Here is a 23,374-nt window from a genome sequence, read left to right on the forward strand (position 1 = left end):
CAAATCTGCTAGCATATTGAATGCAGCCCACTTAACTTCAGCTTCCAGGACATCTGGCTCTAGGTGAGTGATCACTCATCATGATTATCTGGATCATTAAGATCTTTTTTGTATAGTTCTGTGTATTCTTGCCACCTCTTCTTAGTATCCTCTGCTTCTGTCAGGTCCATACCAATTCTGTCCTTTATTGTATCTATCTTTGCATGAAATGTTCCCTTGGTATCTCTGATTTTCTTGAAGAGATCTTTCCCATCCTATATTGTTTTCCTCTATTTCTTTGCATTGATCACTTAGGAAACTTTTTTTTTAATCTCTCCTTGCTATTCTTTGAAACTCTGCATTCAGATGGATATATCTTTCCTTTTCTTCTTGGCCTTTTGCTTTTCTTCTTTTCTCAGCTATTTGTAAGACCTCCTCAGGCAAACATTTTCCCTTTTTGCATTTCTTTTTCTTGGGGATGGTTTTGATCACCACCTCCTGTACGGTGTTAGGAACCTCTGTCCAAAGATTTTTAGGAACTCTGTCTATCAGATCTAGTCCCTTTAATCTACTTGTCACTCAAACTGCATAATCGCAAGGGATTTCATTTATCTGGTCTCATCATTACTATCTGATTGAAATTGCTTTATTAAAATGGCATATAGTTGGAGCTAGGAGGCAGGATTTCTGGTTCCAACAATGTAAGTAAATCAGATAGTTTGTTTTCCCCAAAAGGTAAGTAAATATCTAAGCAAAAATGTAAAAAAAACCATTTAGGGCTCTAAAGTTTCACTAAAGCAGACAAATTGGGAATAATATTTAAGAAGAATTGCTGTGACTTTAAGTAGGTAAAGCAGGAGCTAATGACCTTGTTATTTCAGTGGCACCTTATCCCCCTTACCACTCTTAACCCCAGGTATAGCGGGCATATGGGTTTTATAAGGATGGGACTGGCCATGAAAAGCAGCAAATGTTCTTCAAGAGATGCCATAGTTAATTTGATGTAGAGTTAATAAAAGAATCAATTATAGTAAGAATTTAATGAGAAACAGCCTCAAGTCTGTGAGTGCAAGTTGTGATCCCAGTTGGTAAGCTGAGAACAAGCCATAAATTCAGAAGAAATAAACAGAAAATGAGAGTCCAATAGAAAGGCTGGATAAGCTTTCCACACATCTCTGACACTGCACATGTGCATAGCGAAGGCCTCGAGAAATGCAAACGCCAAAGAAAATCCTGAGAACTACATGAACTTTCAATGTTCTCCCCAACAACCTAGACTCAGATCAACTGGCAAGGGTGAAAGCTTTACAGGACTGTTGAGAAAGGGTAACGGGAGATAACACTTTGTGTGTGGCGGAGAGAATTCTTAGGCCAAACAGAGTGTATCTCTAGAATGAGACTTTTTCTAAATATTGAGAGCAAATTAATTGAGGGGATAAATTCAATGAATATTTGGTAAGCCTGTTCAGTGTGGAAGTCTTTGTGCCAATCACAGGTGGTTACAGATCACTAAAAGAAATTTATGGTTCAGTAGAATAGAAAGAGATGTAAAAGCTAACTTTAATGCAAGGTACAATAAAATGCATTGGAGCTACACTGGACATGTGGAAGTATGATGGAAAGAACAATGAATTTTGACTTGCTATGAAAATAAAGACTTTATCTAAAAAATAACATTTGAATTATGTGTACAAAAGTATAGAAAGGGTATAATTTGGATTAAATTTTAAAACTTGAGAGAGATGTCAAAAAGCATAGACTGGGAAGGGTATCCTATGCTGGAGTTAAACAAAACAAAACCTCTATATATAGTATTAAAGTTGGTTACAGGGAGAGATGAAGCATGTGGTGAAACAAAAGAACCTGAAGTATTTCACAGCTGTTCTTGACTGCATGTGTGGAGATTAGGCTCTTCCTTTGGTAGAATAAGCACCTGTTCTGATTCATGTCTGTGTTTTAGAATAATCATTGTATCAGTGTTGTGGGGAATCTGCAGAAATAGGGTTGTCAGTCAGAGTCTACTGTAGCAACCTAATTTATGGCAATGTACAGGCATGGAAAAGGAAATGGTGACAGATGTATACATTTTGAAATAGCAGTTTTAGAAACCAGAGAATCATCTGTATGTCTGCCGGTGAAACAGGAAGAAGAAAACGTGACTGCAGTTGCTGATCTGAAGCCTGTGTAATCCAAGATTAATTGGGCTCTGCAAAGTATAATTGCCTCCAAAGATGACAGGTTATGTATATTTGACATTTCTTACTGTAGGCATACAGGCATGAAACTAAAAGACACTTGCTCTTTGGAAGAAAAGCTATTAAACTATGGACAGCATATTAAAACGCAGAGACATTACTTTGCTGACAAAGATCCATATTATTTGAATGACAAGTCCATATAGTCAAAGCTATGGCTTTTCCACAAATCATCTATGGGTGTGAAAGTTGGACCATAAAGAAGGTTGAGGCCAGAAGAACTGATGCTTTTGAACTGTGGTGCTGGAGAATATTCTTGAGAGTCCCTTGGGATTCAGGGAGAGCAAAACAATCAATCCTAAAGGAAAGCAACCCTGAATATTCATTGGAAGGACTGATGCTGAAGCTGAAGCTCCACTACTTTGGCCAACCAATGCCAAGAACTGACTCATTGGAAGAGACCTTGATACTAGAAAAAGATTGAGGGCAGGAAGAGAAGGGAGTGACAGAGGATGAGATAGTTGGATGGCATCACTGACTGAATGGAAATGAGTTTGAGCAAACTCAGGGAGATAGTGATGGACAAGAAACCCCGGCATGCTGCAGTTCATCAGGTTGCAAAGAACTGTACATGACTTGAACGAAAGTAAAAGTGAAAGTCTCTCAGCCATGTCCAACTCTTTGCAACCCCAGGACCTATATACAGTCCATGGAATTCTCTAGGCCAGAAAACTACTGTGACCTTTCCCTTCTCCAGGGGATTGTCCCATCCCTGGGACTGAACCCAGGTCTCCCACATTGCAGGTGGATTCTTTGCCACCTGAGCCCCAGTGGAAACCCAAAAAATTATGGAGTGGGTAGCCTATCCTTTCTCCAGTAGATATTCCTGACTTAGGAATCAAACCGGGATTTCCTGCCTTGCAGGTGGATTCTTTACCAACTGAGCTATCAGGGAAGCCCATACATGACTTAGTGGCTGAATAATAGCAACATGTATATTTGAGTCTGTATGTGTGTCCATGTTTCTGTATTGGAAGAAGGATAATATATTGTCAGTTTATCTTGGAATATGTTAAATTTCTGCTGCCTGTCAAAAGTCTACTTTGCTTTGTCCAAGAATTTGGGTAATTTGAGTACCTGGGCTTCTCATAGAAATAATGACTGAAAACTTGGGAATAGGTAAAAGAGAGGAAAGCTGTATATTGATTTTTGCAAATGTTAATACTGAAAGAGTGAGGATTGAATATGAAGCTGGCAAGGAAATCCCTCAGTTACCAGAGAACTAGGATGAGAATCAAATTTTCTATAAAGGAGTAAAGAGTTTTACATAGTTAAGTACTGAGTAATACATACTATTTTATTTATATACTATTAGAAATACATATTATTAGAGATAGATGAATTAGATTTATGATTTTGTGTGATTTTGATAGTAGGATGTGAGTGAAGATCAGATTTGTAACTGGGCATTAATTATTCATAAATAAATAATAAATATCTAAATTGATCAATTAATCCCAATGTCTAAACACATTAGAGCTGGAAATTCAGAGTTTTATAGTAGGCTTCTCTGGTGGCTCAGTGGTAAAGAACTAGCCTGTCAGTGTAGGAGATACAAGTTTGATCCCTGGATCAGAAAGAATCTTGGAGAAGAAAACAGCAACTCACTCCTATGTTCTTGCCTAGAGAATTCCAAGGACAGAGGAGCCTGGCGGTCTACAGTCCAAGGGGCCACAAAGAGTCAGACAGAACTAAGTGCCGAAACAACAAAAATAGTAGAATGAAGTCTTATCTGGGAAAACTGTTTATAGACTGGGGCATGGGAGGATTATAGCCCAAAGGTAAAAATCAGTAGAGAGGAAGAGATTATTGTAGTAAAATAGAATAGAAAGAAATGGAATAATTAGCTGAGCACGGTATAGGCGAGAGGAAAGGATGGGCTTTTAAGCAGTGAAGAGTAAGAAATATGACAGAAGCAAGTAAGAACTGAAGAAAAAGAAAATAAGTGGGTTGAGAATCAAAGGACTCAGCTACATACAGGATTCCATTTAAGTAAATTTAGATTCCATTTTTCAGAGGGTATAAAATATTGTTAAGTTCTGAGGCAGTTTTTGTCAGATTGCCTGCATATTACAGCTGCTTTAGTTTATTAGATGAGATCTCTCTGAGTGACTCTGCTATGTGTTGTAATATCATTCAGATAAAAATATCTCAGGGTGTAGTCCAGGCATCAGTATTTTTAAAAGTTTCTCAGGTAAACTTCTAATAAATACTCAGATAGGATTAAAAACCATTGATTGAAGAGAACTGTAAAAGTCTAGGAATAACATCTTTGAAATACAGACTGGATAGCTAACTACAGAAATTAAAATCTATATCTTATATATCCACATCTGTATCTCTAATACAGAGTAATTGGCTTTTCAAAAAAACTAGCAGTGTGTGAAATGAGACTTTAAGACAAGAGAGTGTGATATCCATTAGCATCAACCTGGAAGATTTCATTGATGGTTGACAAAATTGTTTTTTATCGACATAAAATATACTCCCTGACCTAAAGAAAGAATCATACTCCCTCATGCTGGTAATTTCTCTCCAAACATAAGATGTGCTCATAATCTGATTACACTGCCGGTTGTGAAAGATGCAGCTGCTGTTTTGTGGTAGTGCTCCTGTAAGCATATTTCATGAACCATACATGTCAGAATCACCCTGTTCCTTTTTACAGTAATCAAGCATAATAGATATAAAGTCAGAAAACTAGTTTATAATTGAGAACTTGAAATAAGAACATGGTTAATACATTTTTATGACTGATCCATGCATGTAGACAAGGATAGCTACCTTATAAGAAGACAGTGGACTCAAATAATTACGTATTTATATCAGGCCAAGACAGTCTCATGTCTACGCTGAAAATGATCTGATTATAATACTTAAAATCTGTTATCCAAGGCCATCTTTGCTGGACACTGCTCATTGTGTCTTTTATTTCCAATATTTTCCCTCTTTTGGACAACAGATTACTAACCAAGTGAACTGAAAGTTGCTCAATCATGTCTGACTCTTTGCGACCCCATGGACTATATAGTCCATGGAATTATCTAGGCCAGAATACTGGAGTGGGTAGCCTTTCCCTTCTCCAAGGGATCTTTCCAACCCAGGGATCAAACCAGGTCTCCCACATTGCAGGCAGATTCTTTACCAGTTGAGCCACAAGAGAAGCCCAAGAATACTAGAGTGGGTAGCCTATCCCTTTTTTAGCAAATCTTCCCGACCCAGGAATCAAACCGGGATCTCCTGCATTGCAGGTGGATTACCAAAGAGGAAACTAATCAATCTTCTGTTGAGTTACTTAGGAATGGGAGGGTTATGGAAGGGTGAATGGAGTAAAAAAAAAAAAAAAAAAAAAAAAAAAATGACCCTTAAAAGGTGGTTCCAAATCACAGTTCTGAATTATTTTACTCTGCTTTAAAACTTTTCTCTCAATGGGAAATCTATTTTATTTCTAGACCCTTGGAGGATGTATTATAGCCACACCACTCTTTTTACTACACCTTGAGATATTTTTATTTAAATAATATGGCAATACACAGTAGAGTCACCCAGAAAGATCTTATTTAATAAAACAAAGCAGCTCTAATATGCATGCCAGGAATAACATTAAAAATACTAATTAAAAAGCTTCATTTTTTGGCATTTAAACAAATTAAAAATTAAAAGCATGTAAATATAAATAACAGTCTATGTTCAAATAGATTTTCAAAGGGAAATATATAAAATATGAATTTTAAAGGCAGGGCAAATGTGTTTTTCAAAGAGATACATAAGGGAAATTAACTTTTGTAGTCTGCAAATGCCAGAAGTAAGCTTTTGATCCCCCAGGGCAAACAATTTTGAGATACGGTTCTATCACATAATTGCTATCGTTTTCTTAGTTACACTTTCCAGTTCCCTGCGGGCTGTTTTTCTATATAAACTTACTTTTATTTCCAATTATGTTATTATAGAGATGAGAATCAGATCTAATTAAATAAGAACATGACAGTAATTGTCATTCCTTTATCTCTACAAACCATAATTTTACTCCCTATGAAAGAATGCCTCAGTAAAGATAAATGTAGATCTCTAGGTCCATCAGCTGACTAGAAATAAAGGCCAATATCCTCATTCTTCTCCATCCATTCAGATCTACTTGTTTACAGATTTTCCTTTCTTTCATCCTCAAATAAACATTTATTATGCATCCATTAGTTTAGGCATCTAGTACATGGATACAGAGTTTGTGGATATAGAAATAGACAAATTTCAGTTATGCCCTCAAGAAAAATGGGTTAAAAAGACAGATTTCATCAATATGACAAGTGTCATTCCAAGATATAAATAAAATATACTGTGGCTACTTGAAACCTTTTCCCCACTACCGTATACGCAGAAGAAGACATTCACATAGCATGCATTTTCAGTGCTCAGTGTATACTGTTACCCTTTTCTGTATCACTGAAGAAAGCATATCTTAACCCAATAAACACAGCAGAGATGGCATTGCATTATTTCTAAATTATGTTAACAATTAGTTCATGGTAAAGAATCTGCCTGCAATGAGGGAGACCTGGATTTGATCCCTGGGTTGGGAAGATCCCCTGGAGAAGAGAAAGGCTACCCACTCCAGGTATTCTAGCCTAGAGAATTCCATGGACTGTATAGTTCATGGGGTTGCAAAGAGTCGGACACGACTGAGAGACTTTCACTTTCACTTTAGTTCATGTAAAATAGATAATAATTTATCCTTTGAATAAATATTTACTGCAAGGCTAGGTATGTGCTGGTGTCAGAGTGGCAAACAAGACAGATGGTCACTAATAGGGTTTTTAGTGTGGAGTGGGGACAAGAAGAAAAGATAATTTTAGGTGGCCATAGTGGCTCTAAAAGTAATTAGAGAAAGCAAGTTATAGAATAAGAACTGTGATGTGGGGTGTATGTGTATAGTATATATTGGAAGGCTATCGACACTAAGCTATTAGGAAAGCTTTCTCTGAGGAGGTGATATTTTGAGCTGGGTCCTGTATGACGAGAGTGAGTTAGCCTTATAAAAGATCAGATAAGACGTGTTCTTGGTTAATAGAAAATAGTGTACGAAAGCCAGGAGACATACAGTTAACTATTTCTTCCCAGACATTTCACACTAATGAAGACACGCTGTTGTAATCATAGTATGTCGGCTGCAAACTGGTTATGTTTCTGGTGGGCTGCAAGAACGGGAACTATTAATGGAGAAAAAGTCAATTAGGGTGCTTTGGGCTGAGAAAAAATAATAAACTCAAAATGGCTTCACTAAATATCTCACCACATGAGAAATATTGAGATAGCTCCTGTTAAGGTTGTTTAGTTCAGAACTCATCAAAACCATTAAAAGCCCAGGTTCCTTCCTTCTTTCAACTAATATATTGGCTGTGGCTTTAAATCTAGTCCCTTCAAAGTGACAAGAGGGCTGTAGCAGCTCCATGCGTTATATCTGCACACAGAACAGCTCAAAGACAAGAAGAATGTCTCTTCCTTTTATCCCTTTGCAAAAACAGAGAAAAACTTTTCCAGAACCTATTAATAGATATTCCTTCAAGTCTAATGACTAACAATTATGTTATACGATTATTATTCCTAAACCAACAGTCAAAGGGAATGGAATTAACATGATTAGCTTAAGGTAATCAAGAGTCATTCAGTTCATCTTGAAGTATGTTGCCCCCAAATGCCGAATTTAAATCTCAGTTTTGCTAGTTAGCAAGGGATTAAAAAAAAGAAATGTTATCAGGTAGTGACCATATAGTGTTTTCCACGAGAATTTAGCATATGAGAGGCAGTATTATTTTGGTATTACATTATTGGGGTTTTCTTTGAAGTCAAAATTTAAGCTATGTGTGTCTTGCCTCACTTCATCTTCTTTATTACATTATCCTGTTTAATTCCTTCCATTAAATTGATCAATTTCTGAAATCAACATTTTTGTATACTTATTATTTGTATGTTTTCTATCTCATTTCACTGTAAAAGGGTCTTGTTCTTGCTCACCACTATGTCCCAATGATTAAAAGAGTGCCTGCAATAAACATTTATTGATGAAAAAAGAATTACTAGGAATTCTTTTTTCATCAATAAATGTTTATTGCAGGCACAGAAAACTACTAAGGAATGCTTCTTCAGAAAGCAAAAAAGTCTAAAGAACAAAGAAAGTAATCAAGCTATAAATAGAAGGGAAGGAGATCAAGGTAAAGGGGAAAATTGGACAAAATGGGAATGAGCAAGACACATTCAGGTAACTGGAAGTGGTGGTTGAGTAGGACTGAAACATACATATATGAATAGAAGGCCAAGGATGAAGCTTGAAGGAAAGCATTCAGACCATGAAGACTTAGGAACATTGTTAAGGCATTTGGACTGCTTTTTTTTTACTCCTCTGAAATATATAATACTAAAATATATAGATACATAAATTCATTTGTTAGTATTCTTTATATACTATACTATTATGTAATAGATTATATTATATATAAATATATTATGTATCATATTGTTATATAACATATTGTATATAGATTTTAGTAATAATTTAGAGCCACTATAATACTCTAAAAAATATATAGAATCATGACCTTGCTGGCTTGAGAGCAATTTCAAATTATTAAATCTGAGTCTCAGGTGTAGAGGAAAGTAAAGATTAGTAGTCTTTACATTACTGGGCAACTGAAATCTATTGGGTTTTCTTTTTTTTTTTTAATTGATTACCTAAGTATTACATATGGAGCTTCAGATCCATGAAAGCTAGAGTGAATCTTGCTCATCTGTATTTCTCACCTAGATGATTCTGATGTGAAATGGCAACACACTCCAGTATTCTTGCCTGGAGAATCCCATGGACAAAGGAGCCTGGTGGGCTACAGTCCATGGAGTCTCAAAGAGTCGGATATGACTGAGCAACTAACACACACACACAGTCACTTTGGAAAGTACTAGAATTAACTATTCTCCAGAGTTCTAAAAATCTCAAGGAAGAATATTACTACTTCTTTATAATTTATACACAGAATATTTAAAAACAAATTTGAGATAACCTGCAATTCACTAAAATGTAATAAGTACAGCTAATGGGTACAGCTAACGATAAAAATGAAACAAATCAAGGATAAAGATATTGCCAGATTTCTGTGTTTTCAGGATACCATTTATTATAGAATCTTAATATTTCCTGTTGTAGTTATTCCATTTTAGGTCCAAGTAATCAATGTCTAAGAGTACTGTCCAATAATATAGTTATTTGTATTTACCACTAACGGAAATCTGGGCTTCCCTGGTAGCTCAGCTGGTAGACCTCAGTTGGATTCTTGTGTTGGAAAGATCCCCTGGAGAAGGGATAGGCTACCCTCTGCTGTATTCATGGACTTCCCTGGTGGCTCAAATGGTAAAGAATCCGCCTGCAATGCGGGCGACATGGATTCAATCCCTGGGCTGGGAAGATCCCCTGGATGAGGGCATGGCAACCCACTCCAGTGGTCTTGCCTGGACAATCCCCATGGACAGAGGAGCTTGGCAGGCTGCAGTCCATGGGGTCACAAAGATTTAACCCATTTTTACAGTAGTTTAAAATAATTTGAAGTTTTATACTACATGTTTAATGCTTGAAACTCCAGTATATTACTGTATTCACTTTATTATGTTCAACATAGAATGTTAAAATTTAAAAATCAATCTATAAATAGGTCAAATTGCTATTTATGTATCTAATTAATTCTACTTGAAAGTGCATACAGGTGCACTTTCATTGAAAAAGCAAACATAAATGTAAATCTTTTTAAGCTAAATTATGCCATAGGATAACCCTGAAATTCACTTTTATTTCTTAAGCAATTTTTTAACCAATGCATTGTAAAATACCTAAGGAAATAATTGTTTCAAATATATCCTCATATTATATGGGTAATTACCTGTATGACACTGTCCCCAGGATTCATATCTGTATAAACATAGACATCATAGGATATTTCAGGGAAGGTTGGAGTGTTGTCATTTGCATCCATCACCCGAATAGTGACAATAACTGGCTCACTCTCTTGAACACCATCAAATGCTGTTATCTTTGGGGGTAGAAATATAAATTTAACACAGAAGTCATGCAAACATAAGCAGTACAGAATTCACTCCTACAATTTGAAAAGTTTCTCATATTTTTTACAGTTTCAAAAGGATGCTAAAATGTTTGCTGATAAAAGGAAGTAATGAAACTATAATAGTACATAAAATCAAAGTGCTTTAATGTGCTAGGAAGCAACTATGGAGGATTCTGCTTGATTTTTATATATTAAATTCCAATCAGACTTTCAATAACCTGATATATAAAATGTTCTAGAGGCTTGAAATGGGCCAACATTGCTAATTCTTAGGAATTAACTATTTAACCCTAAAAAGTGAATAGGGAAATGCTCTTACATATTTTGTATACAATGCAATAGTTGCTTTTACAGCAACATGCTTATATAATCAAGAAAGTAGGTGCCCTAAACTAGTAATATTATTGTCTAATAATTCACAAAAATCACAAATTTTAAAGGACCCATTGGCATTCATTAAGAGTGATATTTTAACTATATTGTTAACTTTTAAAGAAAGTCTCACAAAAAGTCAGTGCTCTAATAATACCATTGTGGTCCTGAATGACTTCTTAAAACTACTCTGTATCTAAGTTTTAACTGTAGATTTTAGGTCTTCTGGAAGCTCTGAGTCTGCTGTTTAAGTTTCTCCAGAAAAAACAAATAAACAAAATTCTTACATAAATTTCATTTCCTATATTTTTCTATCACTCATTTTTTCCTATATTTGAATAAAATCTAGCTCAGAAATTTGGATGATAAATAGAACTCCCTTTTAACCTCTATTCAGCTGTCAATCTTTCTCTGTCTGTTTCTTTCTCTTTCTCCTCTAGGTTAATCTAACCTAAGAATTCTTCTGGTGGGGGGCTGTCCTGTGTATTATGCCTCTCAGTATTGTCAGTGTCTACCCCAGATGCCAGTAGCACCTTTTCGAAAGAGTAACCAAAAATGTCTCCAGAAATTGCAAAATGGTTCTGGGTAGGGTGGTGGGAGCAGGGATCATCTCTAGTGAGAACCACTGGCCTAACTCTAAGACAAACCTAAAAATGCAATAACAATAAATATGTAAACAAATGTTAGAAAATAATTTTTACTTTGTTGATTCTACTTTATAATACCTCAATTTAAGTCAATCGTGAGTGGATGGTAAAGAGTGAGACTCCCATTTTTTTTTAATCTCAAAATTTATCTTTCTTCCATTGGAAGGGATAGTGATAAAGCTATATAAACTGAGAAAAAAGAAATACTATTGAGGAAAATTTTATTATTCATATTCTCTATTATTAATTGAAAACACTGCATTTTTCTTTTCCGATTATTGGCCTTTTCAGTTTTAAACAAGCATCTCTTTCTCTTGCATACATATACATTTATGTGTATATATATATATGTATCTCTCTCTCTATATATATATTTATATATACATATATATGAAATCTCTTTACCGAGAAGGTGTAAGTCTGCTGCTCTTCCCTGTCCACCGGTTGAAGTAAGGTGAGGTAGCGAGTGATTCCAGTCTGTGTGACAGTGAAGACTGAAGTGTAATCATTCAAAAAAAGGTGAAGCTCTGGGTCTTTCGTCTTAAACAGAAAAAAAAGACATTATTTAAAATGTTGATGATCAACATAGTTGTTAGTTCATTACCTGGAAATTCATTTTTCAAATTTATTACAAGTATAACTGCATTAAGAATTTTCTAAAGAAAAGAGAGCTTCAACTAGAAATTGTTGAGTTGAGTAAAACTACCCAAAGATAATTACTCCTTTGTGGAAAATACTTAAATAAGTACTGGCATAATTAATGTGAATGAAAGCAAAAATAATAAGACATAAAACACTCTAATTGAATACATTCTTACTGATTATTTAATATCAATGTTTTCCAGAACTTCATTGGACTTGAGAAATAAGAAATAAACGCAAGAAAAGGAAGCTGAAGCCCAGAATTTTAGCTGTAGAATTTTACAATTACTTCATTTGTAGAAATAAACTGCACACATGCATATTATTGTTCTGTTCTCATGTTTAATGTAAATTAGAAATAAAATTGGTTATGTATATTTCATTATAAATATTATGCTTGTTCTTTCTTATTTTAATGTAAATATTCTCCAGAGGGAAACATAATATTTATTTTGATTAAAATATTTCTGATGATTAAATTCAAGTATTTGAATTGACACATGTCTGATAAAAAGGTTTAGTAAAAAATGCTATATACATAAAATGAAAGTGATTGCAAAAGTTCAAAACAGGTAATTAACTAGGCATTGGAAATCCTTCTCAATCTTACTGCCATCTCTGAAAGATAACGTATTAATATCTGCAATTCAGAGGAAGAACAAAGACATAAAATGGGAAGGCTTGGATTGGTATCCGCACAGTGGAAAAGAAAGGAAGGTGCAGTGAACAAAAGGGGGTTATTGAGAGAACGTGGACTATCAGGAAGGCTATAAAAATAAGAACAAGCAAGGAGGTAATGTGTTTCACAAATTATGGCAGCTTTAAAAATATTATGGGGTTAACGGTGGTTTAAAATCACAGGTTACTTTTCTATCAGATAACATCAAAGGCTGAGGGCAGAGTAGACAGTCCGCAATTGTTAAACATTCTTGATTAAAAAAAATTAGAAACTCCCATTAAAAAATCTCTATGTAGAAGTGAGAAAGTTGAAATGCATGCTGCTATATTAAAAGGTGTGCATAACTTGACCCACAGACACTTTATATCTACCTAAAGTTTCAATATGTGTATATTTCAAGTAACCTTGGAGTGAATAGTTTCATTTGAACCTGACATGTTATGTGTTTATAGTACCTCATTAGGAGATATTACTTAGCCATATCATGGCAGCTTTCTTGTCCACAATTTTGACATGAGGTCAGTGTGCTATATTTATCTTGGAATATTAAAACAATGCTATAGAAAATAATTTTCCATTAATCCATTTATTATAAAATAATCAAAGTTGTTACCAGTTGGAAAAAGAGGCATTGCACTGACATTATATTCTAGGGGACACTTCAGTTGTTTTCATTTCAGTGTCATAATCTCAGCAGCTCAGCATGGATAGGAAGCATGGCTGGAGTATTTGGTTAAATCAAATATGTTATTTAAAATTATTTTATTTCCAGAGTTCTGGGAGGTGGATCATAGAGGATCCTGCTGTGATTTATGTCGGAGAGTGTTTTGCCTATGGAGAGGGAGAGGGTGGGATGATTTGGGAGAATGGCATTGAAACATGTATACTATCATGTAAGAATTGAATCACCAGTCTATGTCCGATGCAGGATACAGCATGCTTGGGGCTGGTGCATGGGGATGAACCAGAGGGATGTTGTGGGGAGGGAGGTGGGAGGGGGGTTCATGTTTGGGATCGCATGTACACCCATGGTGGATTCATGTCAATGTATGGCAAACCAATACAGTATTGTAAAGTAAAATAAAGTAAAAATAAAAATTAAAAAAAATTATTTTAAAAGGTAATTTGTAAAATGCATATTAAACATACTTTAAACCACATTTTGGGGATTCTTATTATATTTTAGAGCCAATTGTAATAAATTCAATTATTTTTAAATGATCACAAATGTTAGTTAGCATGCATTTTCAGTGAAAGGAAAACTCAATAAATACAAATAACTGCTCTTTTTTAGTGTTTACCTCTCAAGGTAAAATCACTAGACTTTTAAATTCGCACAGTTTTTTTCTGTTCTCTGACTGTACCAACAATGACGCCTACAAATATAGCTTCTTTAACTCATATATTTACACTATGAATAATCTAAGTAGGGCAAGGTTTGCAACATGATTTGCTCGCCAAATGTTTACTTCTTTTTGTTCATTCAAACCCGCCAGTCATTCTCCATTCCCTTTATAACTAACCCTCTCTCACTGTCTCTTCCTTTCAACTGTGACCTCTGTTAGTAAATTTGTTAGATACATTCATTCACATACTCACCACATTTTAAGCAATTTTTACGTCAGGTGCTGTGATCATGCAATGCTGTAATGAGTGCTGGGTTGCAAACTAGTGCATGTATGTGTGACTGTGGTATGATTGTGTCACAAACCACAGTATTTCGTGTATTTGTGAAAGCAACAAGATTTTCATCATCAAGTGCTTCCCATTTGAAGATACCATACACACCAGGACTTCATAAACAGGCTCTCTCATATTTGATAACAAGAAAGACTAAAGAATTTTTGATAATTTAATTGTCTCTATTTCAAGTGCTTTTATAATAACTAGCTAGAATACTAAAATATCATTTCCCAGAACTACAGTTTTATGTAAAAATATGCATATAACATAATGCATAATGTTAACATTGTACATGGCATGTTACAGCTTATTCCAATCTGCCTTGCACAGTGAATTTTTGTTTGAAATGTAACTTTTGAAGCTAATTAATATTCAAAATAGTAACCTTTTAAAATCTAAATATGTATGAAGCATGCATAGATGCTATGGGTAAATGAGCCCTTAGCTGACAATCATCCAGTTGTCTCTCAAAGTTTAACACCTTAGATTCATTTGTAATGATAACCCTAGTTTCAGGTGTGGTATACAATGAATGTAAATGGAAGAGAATACTCTGGTTTATTATTCCGATAGGGACAGTGTAGGTTTTATGTAGTCCTTATCTTGATTAATTTATTTAAAGTAAATATTAGTTTTCTAGATCATAATAGTCACATAAGGCTGGTTATTACAACAACTTTTTCCCAGTGAACAGTAATATTATTTTACTCTAAAGTATACATTCCGTAGATACCAAAAGCACAATATATTAGTTTGTTGATTTGTGTATTATTTTCTGGGAGGACAAAATAAACTCCAATATTTATTCACAGCACAAATAGAATTAATGCAAAAGTAAGCACATACACAAACACAAAGGTAAACTAACACATAAATGTAAAATTTAAAAATCCTACCACAAGGAGAAATATATTCAAATATGAGAGCCTATTGGATTTAAAACCAATTTTCGGTTTCCAATGAGACTCAAAATATGATATAACAAATTCATGCACACACAAGATAATATGCATCCTCATATATATGCACACACAACACAGAGATATATATTTACATATATATATAAATATATATACATATATATAACTGCATACTTATGTGCATACATAATAATTATAAAGCATAGCAAGAAAATGACAAAAAAATTAATCTCATCTGTCAACTTGAATAGGTTGACAGTAGTTTTCAGAAGTACCTTGTTTAAAGGGTTCAACCCTCACATTAGGATCTTTGAAAGAATATGAGGAATTATTAATGGTTCATGAATTAAAAAAAATTACATAATCTTTGAGTTTACATACAGTTTGAATTCTACACAATTTCATACTACTATTACCAATAATATGTAAATAAGTTTAGATTGCATATATATCTTAATAATTTTAATAAATGATAAGTAATTCTTTAGTTTTATTTTAGTAGAACAAAAAAGAACAAGGAAGTGAATCACGGCAATTAACAACAACAAAAAAAACCCCACAAAATTAACAACTAGTACCTACAGGAACACCACCCGGCAGAACCTATATGCAAATTAAACATTAAATGAAAAACTGTAAATGTAAATGACCACAGATATATATATGACAAACAAGTATAACTAGTAAAAAGCCAACAAACCTCCAAACAAACAAACAAAAACCATTTTCCAGTTCATTTAAACTAAAAACTTTTTTGAAGGTGTATTTTTCCCTAATGTTTTGATACATTATAACATATGTATGATAGTATAGCAATATTTATAAACTATATATGTACATTATACCATTGAAAGTATAATGCATTAAATTTCAAGGATACCTTTATTTTGAAACAGTAGCACTATATAGGGATGAAAATTGATTTGGAATTATAAATGGATCACTGCTTTTCTGAAAGCTAAAGCATAACCTCTATTGATTATTATTCTTTTTTTTAATACCTAGAATTCAATAAGCAATTTTAGTGGTTCTGTCAAAGAAAACCTGGTGGTTCCAGACATGCCTCTTGTGCAGTACTTGCTTTATGTATATTCTGGACTCTTATAAAACTATGAGGTAAGAATGGTTAAAAACTCATAAATGTAACTCATATGTATATTACATACATACACAGATTTCATACATATATGTATATGTTGATATCTATATATCTATAGGAAGGAACATTAGCACAAATATTGTTGTCTACATGTTTTACACTTTTCATGTGACTTGAAATTCCTTCGGAGAAGGCAATGGCACCCCACTCCAGTACTCTTGCCTGGAAAATCCCATGGATGGAGACTGGTGGGCCACAGTCCATGGGGTCGCTAAGAGTCGGACACGACTGAGCGACTTCACTTTCACATTTCATGTTCTTGCATTGGAGAAGGAAATGGCAACCCACTTCAGTATTCTTGCCTGGAGAATCCCAGGGACAGGGGAGCCTGGTGAGCTGCCGTCTATGGGGTCGCACAGAGTCGGACAGGACTGAAGCGACTTAGCAGCAGCAGCAAGATTCCTTCTGACTCAACATCTACATGCTAATAACACTACAAATCACAAATCTCTGCTACTAGTTCCTAAAATTTTGTCTTATTTTCTACTGAATTGAACAGATAAAACAACTTAATTTTTGGACAAACAGACCTAAGTCTGTTTCCTTCTTGGCATCTGCCCTGTGGCATAGCTGTGCTCAAGAAAACCAACTCCTGCAGTGACCACTTCTCTTCATGCCTGATGCTTTATCTCCTTTCTTTTTGGTAATACCTGTATGAGGTGATGTGTCTTTGTTTTTATTCTTAAATCCTTTATCCCTATGCTGATTAAATTCACTAATATTGACATTCAAAAACTGCTAGAATTTATCATGTAGTAAAATTCTTGCCTACAAACTAAAAAGGCCTTTAAGTTTTCTTTTGTTAATATAGATCTTAAAATAGTCTAACAATAAATGTATTTTACTTTTGAGAAACAAAGAACGCTTGGCTTGAGTGAAAACTCTGATTCAGAAGCACATAAATTCATCTTCAAACATATCAATGACTAGTCTATAGATTTATACTGTGTATTGACAAATGGAAGATATAAAGAATAATGGCTTAGTTACAAGAATGCTGGTTTCAACTTAATGTGATAAAGAGCTTTCTAGGAATTAGTTGTCTAACCATGGAATGGGCCATGCTCTGAAACAGTTGATTCAACATCAGTAGAATTGTTAATACATATATCAAGATATTCTCATTCCTTTACTCATGCCTGGACTTACTAGTTCACTAAACAATTGCTAGAACATACTAAGTTCTGGGAAAAGTGTAAGATCTTTAGGATACAAAAGTTATTAAGATTTAGGATCTATCTTCAACAGATTTAAATTCAATGATGGAAAAAGACACATGCAATGATGTAAATAGAACTTCAGAGAAATTCACCAAAAAGAGACATGCAACTCAACAGAGAATCATAATCTAGAAAAGATTCTTAAGTGAGAGGATGTGTGCATGCTAAGTTGCTTCAGTCATGTCTGACTCTTGGTGACCCTATGGACTGTAGCCCACCAGGCTTTTTTCTGTCCATGGGACTCTCCAGGCAAGGATACTGGAGAGGATTGCAATGCCCTCCTCCAGGGAATCTTCCCAACCTAGGGGGCAAACCCACATCTCTTAAGTTTCCTGAACTGGCAGGCAGGGTCTTTACCGCTAGTGCTACCTCGGAAGTCCCGAATGAGACAATGTCTGAGCTAAATTCCAAACACTGGGCATAAGTTATCCAAACTAAGTTGTGTAATGGAAGATGAAAGATTTCAAAAAAGAAAAAGTGACAAACAAAAGGTAATTAGATACACAGCTGCTGCTGCTGCTAAGTCGCTTCAGTCGTGTCCGACTCTGTGCGACCCCATAGACGGCAGCCCACCAGGCTCCCCTGTCCCTGGGATTCTCCAGGCAAGAACACTGGAGTGGGTTGCCATTTCCTTCTCCAGTGCATGAAAGTGAAAGGGAAGTCGCTCAGTCGTGTCCGACTCTTCGCGACCCCATGGACTGCAGCCCACCAGGCTCCTCCGCCCATGGGATTTTCCAGGCAAGAGTACTGGAGTGGGGTGCCATTGCCTTCTCCGTAGATACACAGCAGTTTGGTATAACTCAAGAAACTACAAGCAGTACTTCCCCGGTGGTCCAGTGGTTAAGAATCCACCTGCTAATGCAGAGGACACAGGTTTGATCCCTAGTGCAGCAAGATCCCACATGTGAGGAGCCACTACTAATGATCATGCCCTTCTGCCTAAATTTCTGAGCCTGCGTGTTGCAACTACTGAAGCCCACATGCCTAAGAGCCTGTGCCCCACAGCAAGATAACCCACCTTAATGAGAAGGGTTTCATGTACCACAACTAAAGACTAGCCCTTGCTCGCTGCAACTAGAGAAAGCCCACGGGCAATAAGTAAGACCCAGTGCAGCCAAAAATAAATGAAAATTTTGAAAATAAATAAGTAAAAGAAACGATAAATATTTGCTAAATGTAAATAGAAGGAAGCAGGACGTTTTAGAAAATGTTCAGATATCAAGTAACAGAAAGCCATGCACATGAGCTTGAAATTTCTTCTGCAAAGAATTTCATGAAGCAAAGTCATGAAAGCATACTACACAGAGGTCTGATATAGTCAGATTTGAACTTTGAATAAATAACTGAAGTAGCTGAGTGAAAGATGGATCTGAGTAAGAATAAAAAAATTAGAAGATGAGGAGGCAATTTTAATAAAAGACAAATAGGCTGTAAGAGTGGAGAGAAAAGAGAGTCAGGAAATATTCAGAGGATGAAACAGGAAGATTTTAAAGATTTCTTAATTGTCTCAAAGTGAAAGTAAAAGTCGCTCAGTCGTGTCTGACTCTCCATGGAATTTTCCAGGCCAGAATACTGGAAGGGTAATTGTTCCCTTCTCCAGGGGATCTTCCCAACCTAGGGATCAAACCCCGGTCTCCTGCATTGCAGGCAGATTCTTTACCATCGGAACCACCTAGGAAGCCTAGGAATACTGAAGTGGGTAGCCTATCCCTTCTCTAGCAGATCTTCCTGACCCAGGAATCGAACCAGGGTCCTCTGCATTGCAGGCGGACTTTTCACCAGATGAGTTACCAGGGAAGCCCATAAGCTGATATATTTGCAGCTAACAAGTAAAGGAATTCACTCTAGAAGTAAAATCTTTTCATCTAATATTTTATTCATTTAGTATTTTGTCTCAAGTAAATAGAAACCAAATACAGCTCCTATGTTTCAAGCTGGAGTGGCACAATGAAGTGGAAAATCATTCCTGAAGAAGGGACTTTAACAGAACATTTCACATAGTATAGGAAGTGGGATTAAACTACGTTTAATATTCTGTGGACTGAAGAGGATGGACCTAAATGAGAAATATGGCCAGAATTCCCAACGACTTACTTCATTCTCTGGTCTTAGAAGCCTGTTTATCATCCTCCAATTCCAGAATACTCCTTGTTTCAATTTTTCCTTTTCTCCCAACTATACACTGCTCTTCTGGAAAATTTTAGCCCACACTTATCTGTCCTACCATCTTGTTGGTTTCCAGGAGGGCAGGAAATGGAAAAGCAATTTGTGCCCAAGTAGTCCAGGCAACGGCACTCCACTCCAGTACTCTTGCCTGGAAAACCCCATGGATGAAGGAGCCTGGTAGGCTGCAGTCTATGGGGTTGCTAAGAGTCGGAAAGACTTGAGCGACTTCACTTTCACTTTTCACTTTCATCCATTGGAGAAGGAAATGGCAACCCACTCCAGTATTCTTGCCTGGACCCCAGGGACGGAGGAGCCTAGTGGGCTGCTGTCTATGGGATCGCACAGAGTCGGACACGACTGAAGCGACTTAGCAGTAGCAGACATTGTTTAAGTATTTGACATTTCTATGAAACTTATTATTTATGTTTTTCTTCATGTACATGGCTTCATCTCAGGGAAATTTTCTCTTCCTCTCCATCATCGCCAGCTCCAAGTGAAGGAGCTGGCCAAAGCAGTAGTGATTGCTATCTTTTTGGGTCATTGGTGTTTGAACAAAAGGCAGCAACTAGTGAATATAAGGCTCACAGTATTATACAGCTATCACATGGAGGAACTATGAGTCAAGCCTAAGTTTATCTAACTCCAAAGCACAGACTCTAAAGAACTACAATGTGCTGTCCCACCCCTTGGAAATGTCCGAGAGTATTCAGCAGGCTAACTGAATTGTAAGTCTCCAGAGCAGAATTCTAAGTAGTGTTTTCCAAAGGTTTCAGACCCAGGAGCCCTCTCTACCCTAACTCAGTAATAACTTGAAGTCCCACTATGCTTTTCAAAGTCCCTTTAACTCAATTTTAACATTTTCAATTTTAAAGTGAATGACAATCCAGGAAAGAATGTTTGCAAGCAAGCATAGGGCTTAGTACCCAACCACTAGATAATATAAACGCACCAAGAAACTACAAGTACATAAATTTTGCTATTTAGGGAAAAACTAAAGCTACAATTTTTTCAGGATTTAACTTGTGTTCTTGTGTTCAAGTGCAAACACAAGTGCGACTTAAACTATTATGTTTCTAAACTGACTAGTCACTGCTTAAAATGATTATGCATTCAAAATAAAAAGAAAACAAGAAAAAAAATGCATACCAAAAGCTGTGGGGCATCACCAAGCCTAAACATATATATTAGCTTAGCCTGGATAACACTTCTTAAGTTGGCTCTGTGAATTTTCTAGTGAGTGTTCACTAAATGACGTGAGACTCATGAAACATATTAAACTTTAGGAGAGCCCTAAACCCTCTCTGAACTGCGAGGTGAAACTGTGTATGTGTAAGCACTTTGACAGGAAGAGTTGAAAGCATTGACAGCTGTTAACACAGTCAGACTACAGTCAGAATGTATAAAACTGAAAAGTCCATTGATTTTAATCAATAACTTCCTTTCCCATAGACCTTGGCTCAAGGTCTAACTCCACCATTTGCTAACTCTGTGATCAGAGTAAAGGCATTATTTAAAATTGTTTTAATTTCCCCTTCTGCAATATGTAAAATTGCACTATTATGTTTGCCATGAGATTTAAGGGAATTAATGCAAAATAAAGCATTTATTATATTTTCTGGCAGGTATTGCCCTTTCATGAGGTGAGGAACTAAAGAGCCTTTTGATGAGGGTGAAAGAAAAGAATGAAAAATCTGGCTTAAAATTCAGCACTTAAAAAACTAAGATCATGGCATCTGGTCACATCACTTCATGGTAAATAGAAGGGGAAAAGGTGGAAGCAGTGACAGATTTTCTCTTCTTAGGCTCTAAAATCACTGCAGATGGTGATGGCAGGCATGAAATTAGAAGACAAGTGCTCTTGGAAGGAAAGTTATGACGAACCTAGACTATCTATTAAAAAACAAAGACATCACTTTGCAGACAGAGATCCATATAGTTAAAGCTATGGTCTTTCCAGTAGTCATGTACAGATGTGAGAGCTGAACCATAAAAAAAGGCAGAGCACAGAAGAATTGAGGATTTTGAACTGTGATATTGGAAAAGAGTCAAGAGTCCCTTGGACTGCAAGAAGAGCACATCAGTCAATCCTAAAGGAAATCAACCCTGAATATTCATTGAAAGGGCTGATGCTGAAGCTCCAATACTTTGGCCACCTGATGAGAACAGCTGACACTGGAAAGGATCCTGATGCTGGGAACTATCAAAGGCAGAAGGAGAAGAGGGAGACAGAGGAGGAGATGATTGGATGACATCACTGATTCAATGGACATGAATTTGGGCAAACTCCAGATGGTGAAAGATCAGGAGCCCTGGCGTGCTGCAGTTCATGGGGTGGCAAAGAGTTGTGTATGACTTAGCACCTGAGCAACAACAACTGGCAGGTATTAAGAACTCAATGTGAGTTAGCTATTGTTAAAACACAAATGAGGGAGATTGAGAAGGACAAGAAAGCTAGGATGAGAATAAAGAAAGCAGAGAAAGATATAAAGAGTAAAATAAAACACTTACTGAGAAGTGGAGTGCACACAAGAGATGTCACAGACTTTGCTAAGGGTTACAGTTTTTTTTTTTTGTTTGTTTTGTTTTGTTTTTTTTTCCAGAAAGAGAAAAGAAATCTGGAAGTGCTCTTGTAATTTACTAAACTGTTGACAAAGTTCCATGTTATGAGATTTTAGGGACATTCTAGACCTATGCTGTCCAATTAGCAACATGTGGTTATTCACATTTAAATAATTCAAATTAAACAAAATGCTAAAATTACATTTCAGTCTAGTTACATTTCCAGAGCTCCATAGCAACACAGGGTTAGTGGCTACTGTGGTGGGCAGCATAGCTACAAAATATTTCCAGCATCACACAGTTTTATTAGATGCTATTGATGGGAGAAATTGCTAAGTTGGAATTTTTTAAGTTGCAAGTGACAGAAATGTATGTTAAAAAAAGATATGTTGGGTAATAATGTGGTAGGTTAGAGAATAAATGGAAAATCTTTAAGAATTAGCATAAATCTGGGGACGTTGTAACCTAAAAAATGGGGACTCAGGAAGAACTCCTCTCTGTGTGTCTCTGTCAGACTTCATTCTCTCCCACTGACAATGAGATTTCTCCATGATGTCAGCAAACTGGGCTACAAAGAGTACAGATTCCCACTTTAATACACGATGCCACAGCCTTCCAATTCCTTTTTTTTTTTTTTTTCCTTTCTACCTCTGGTTGGACTTAGATTGGACTGGTAAAGATTTTCTGTCCATTCTTTGTAGCAGTCACTGTAGCGAAGGAGGTAAAATACTCTGATCTGTTCAGTTTGGACAATTTCCCACGGCTTTAGCAAGTGTCAGTACCAGAAAAACAGCGGACAATCATGCAGGGAGTGGAAGAGTGTTAGCATCACAACAATCACTGGCAGAAGTGTGAGGCAGTCAGCTGCCCCAACATGTGTTTTCTTTAGTAGCATAAATCTCAGAAAAGTCTCCCAAATTGCATCCCAGAGCTGCTTTCATGATTTTTTTATTCTTATTGTATAATGTCATTATTTTTTCCCTATCAGTAA

At 35.9% G+C, this 23,374-nt stretch overlaps 1 protein-coding gene across 10 annotated transcripts in view; it reads right to left on the minus strand.

Moving 5' to 3' along the window:
* The window catches only part of PCDH15 (protocadherin related 15), a 910,832-nt gene that overhangs the window by 371,765 nt on the left and 515,693 nt on the right, over positions 1–23,374 (minus strand). For 9 of the 10 annotated variants that reach the window (XM_018041648.1, XM_018041647.1, XM_018041649.1 and 6 more), the window contains 2 exons: positions 11,761–11,895; positions 10,154–10,303 (listed from right to left, as the gene is read on the minus strand). In XM_018041648.1, the coding sequence (XP_017897137.1) occupies positions 10,154–10,303; positions 11,761–11,895 (285 nt within the window). Of the gene's footprint in view, positions 1–10,153; positions 10,304–11,760; positions 11,896–15,861; positions 15,883–23,374 lie in introns of all 10 variants that reach the window. The other variant, XM_005698156.2, reaches the window with a different exon arrangement.

This window comes from Capra hircus, chromosome 26, assembly GCF_001704415.2.
Source record: "Capra hircus breed San Clemente chromosome 26, ASM170441v1, whole genome shotgun sequence".
NCBI classification, from domain to species: domain Eukaryota; kingdom Metazoa; phylum Chordata; class Mammalia; order Artiodactyla; family Bovidae; genus Capra; species Capra hircus.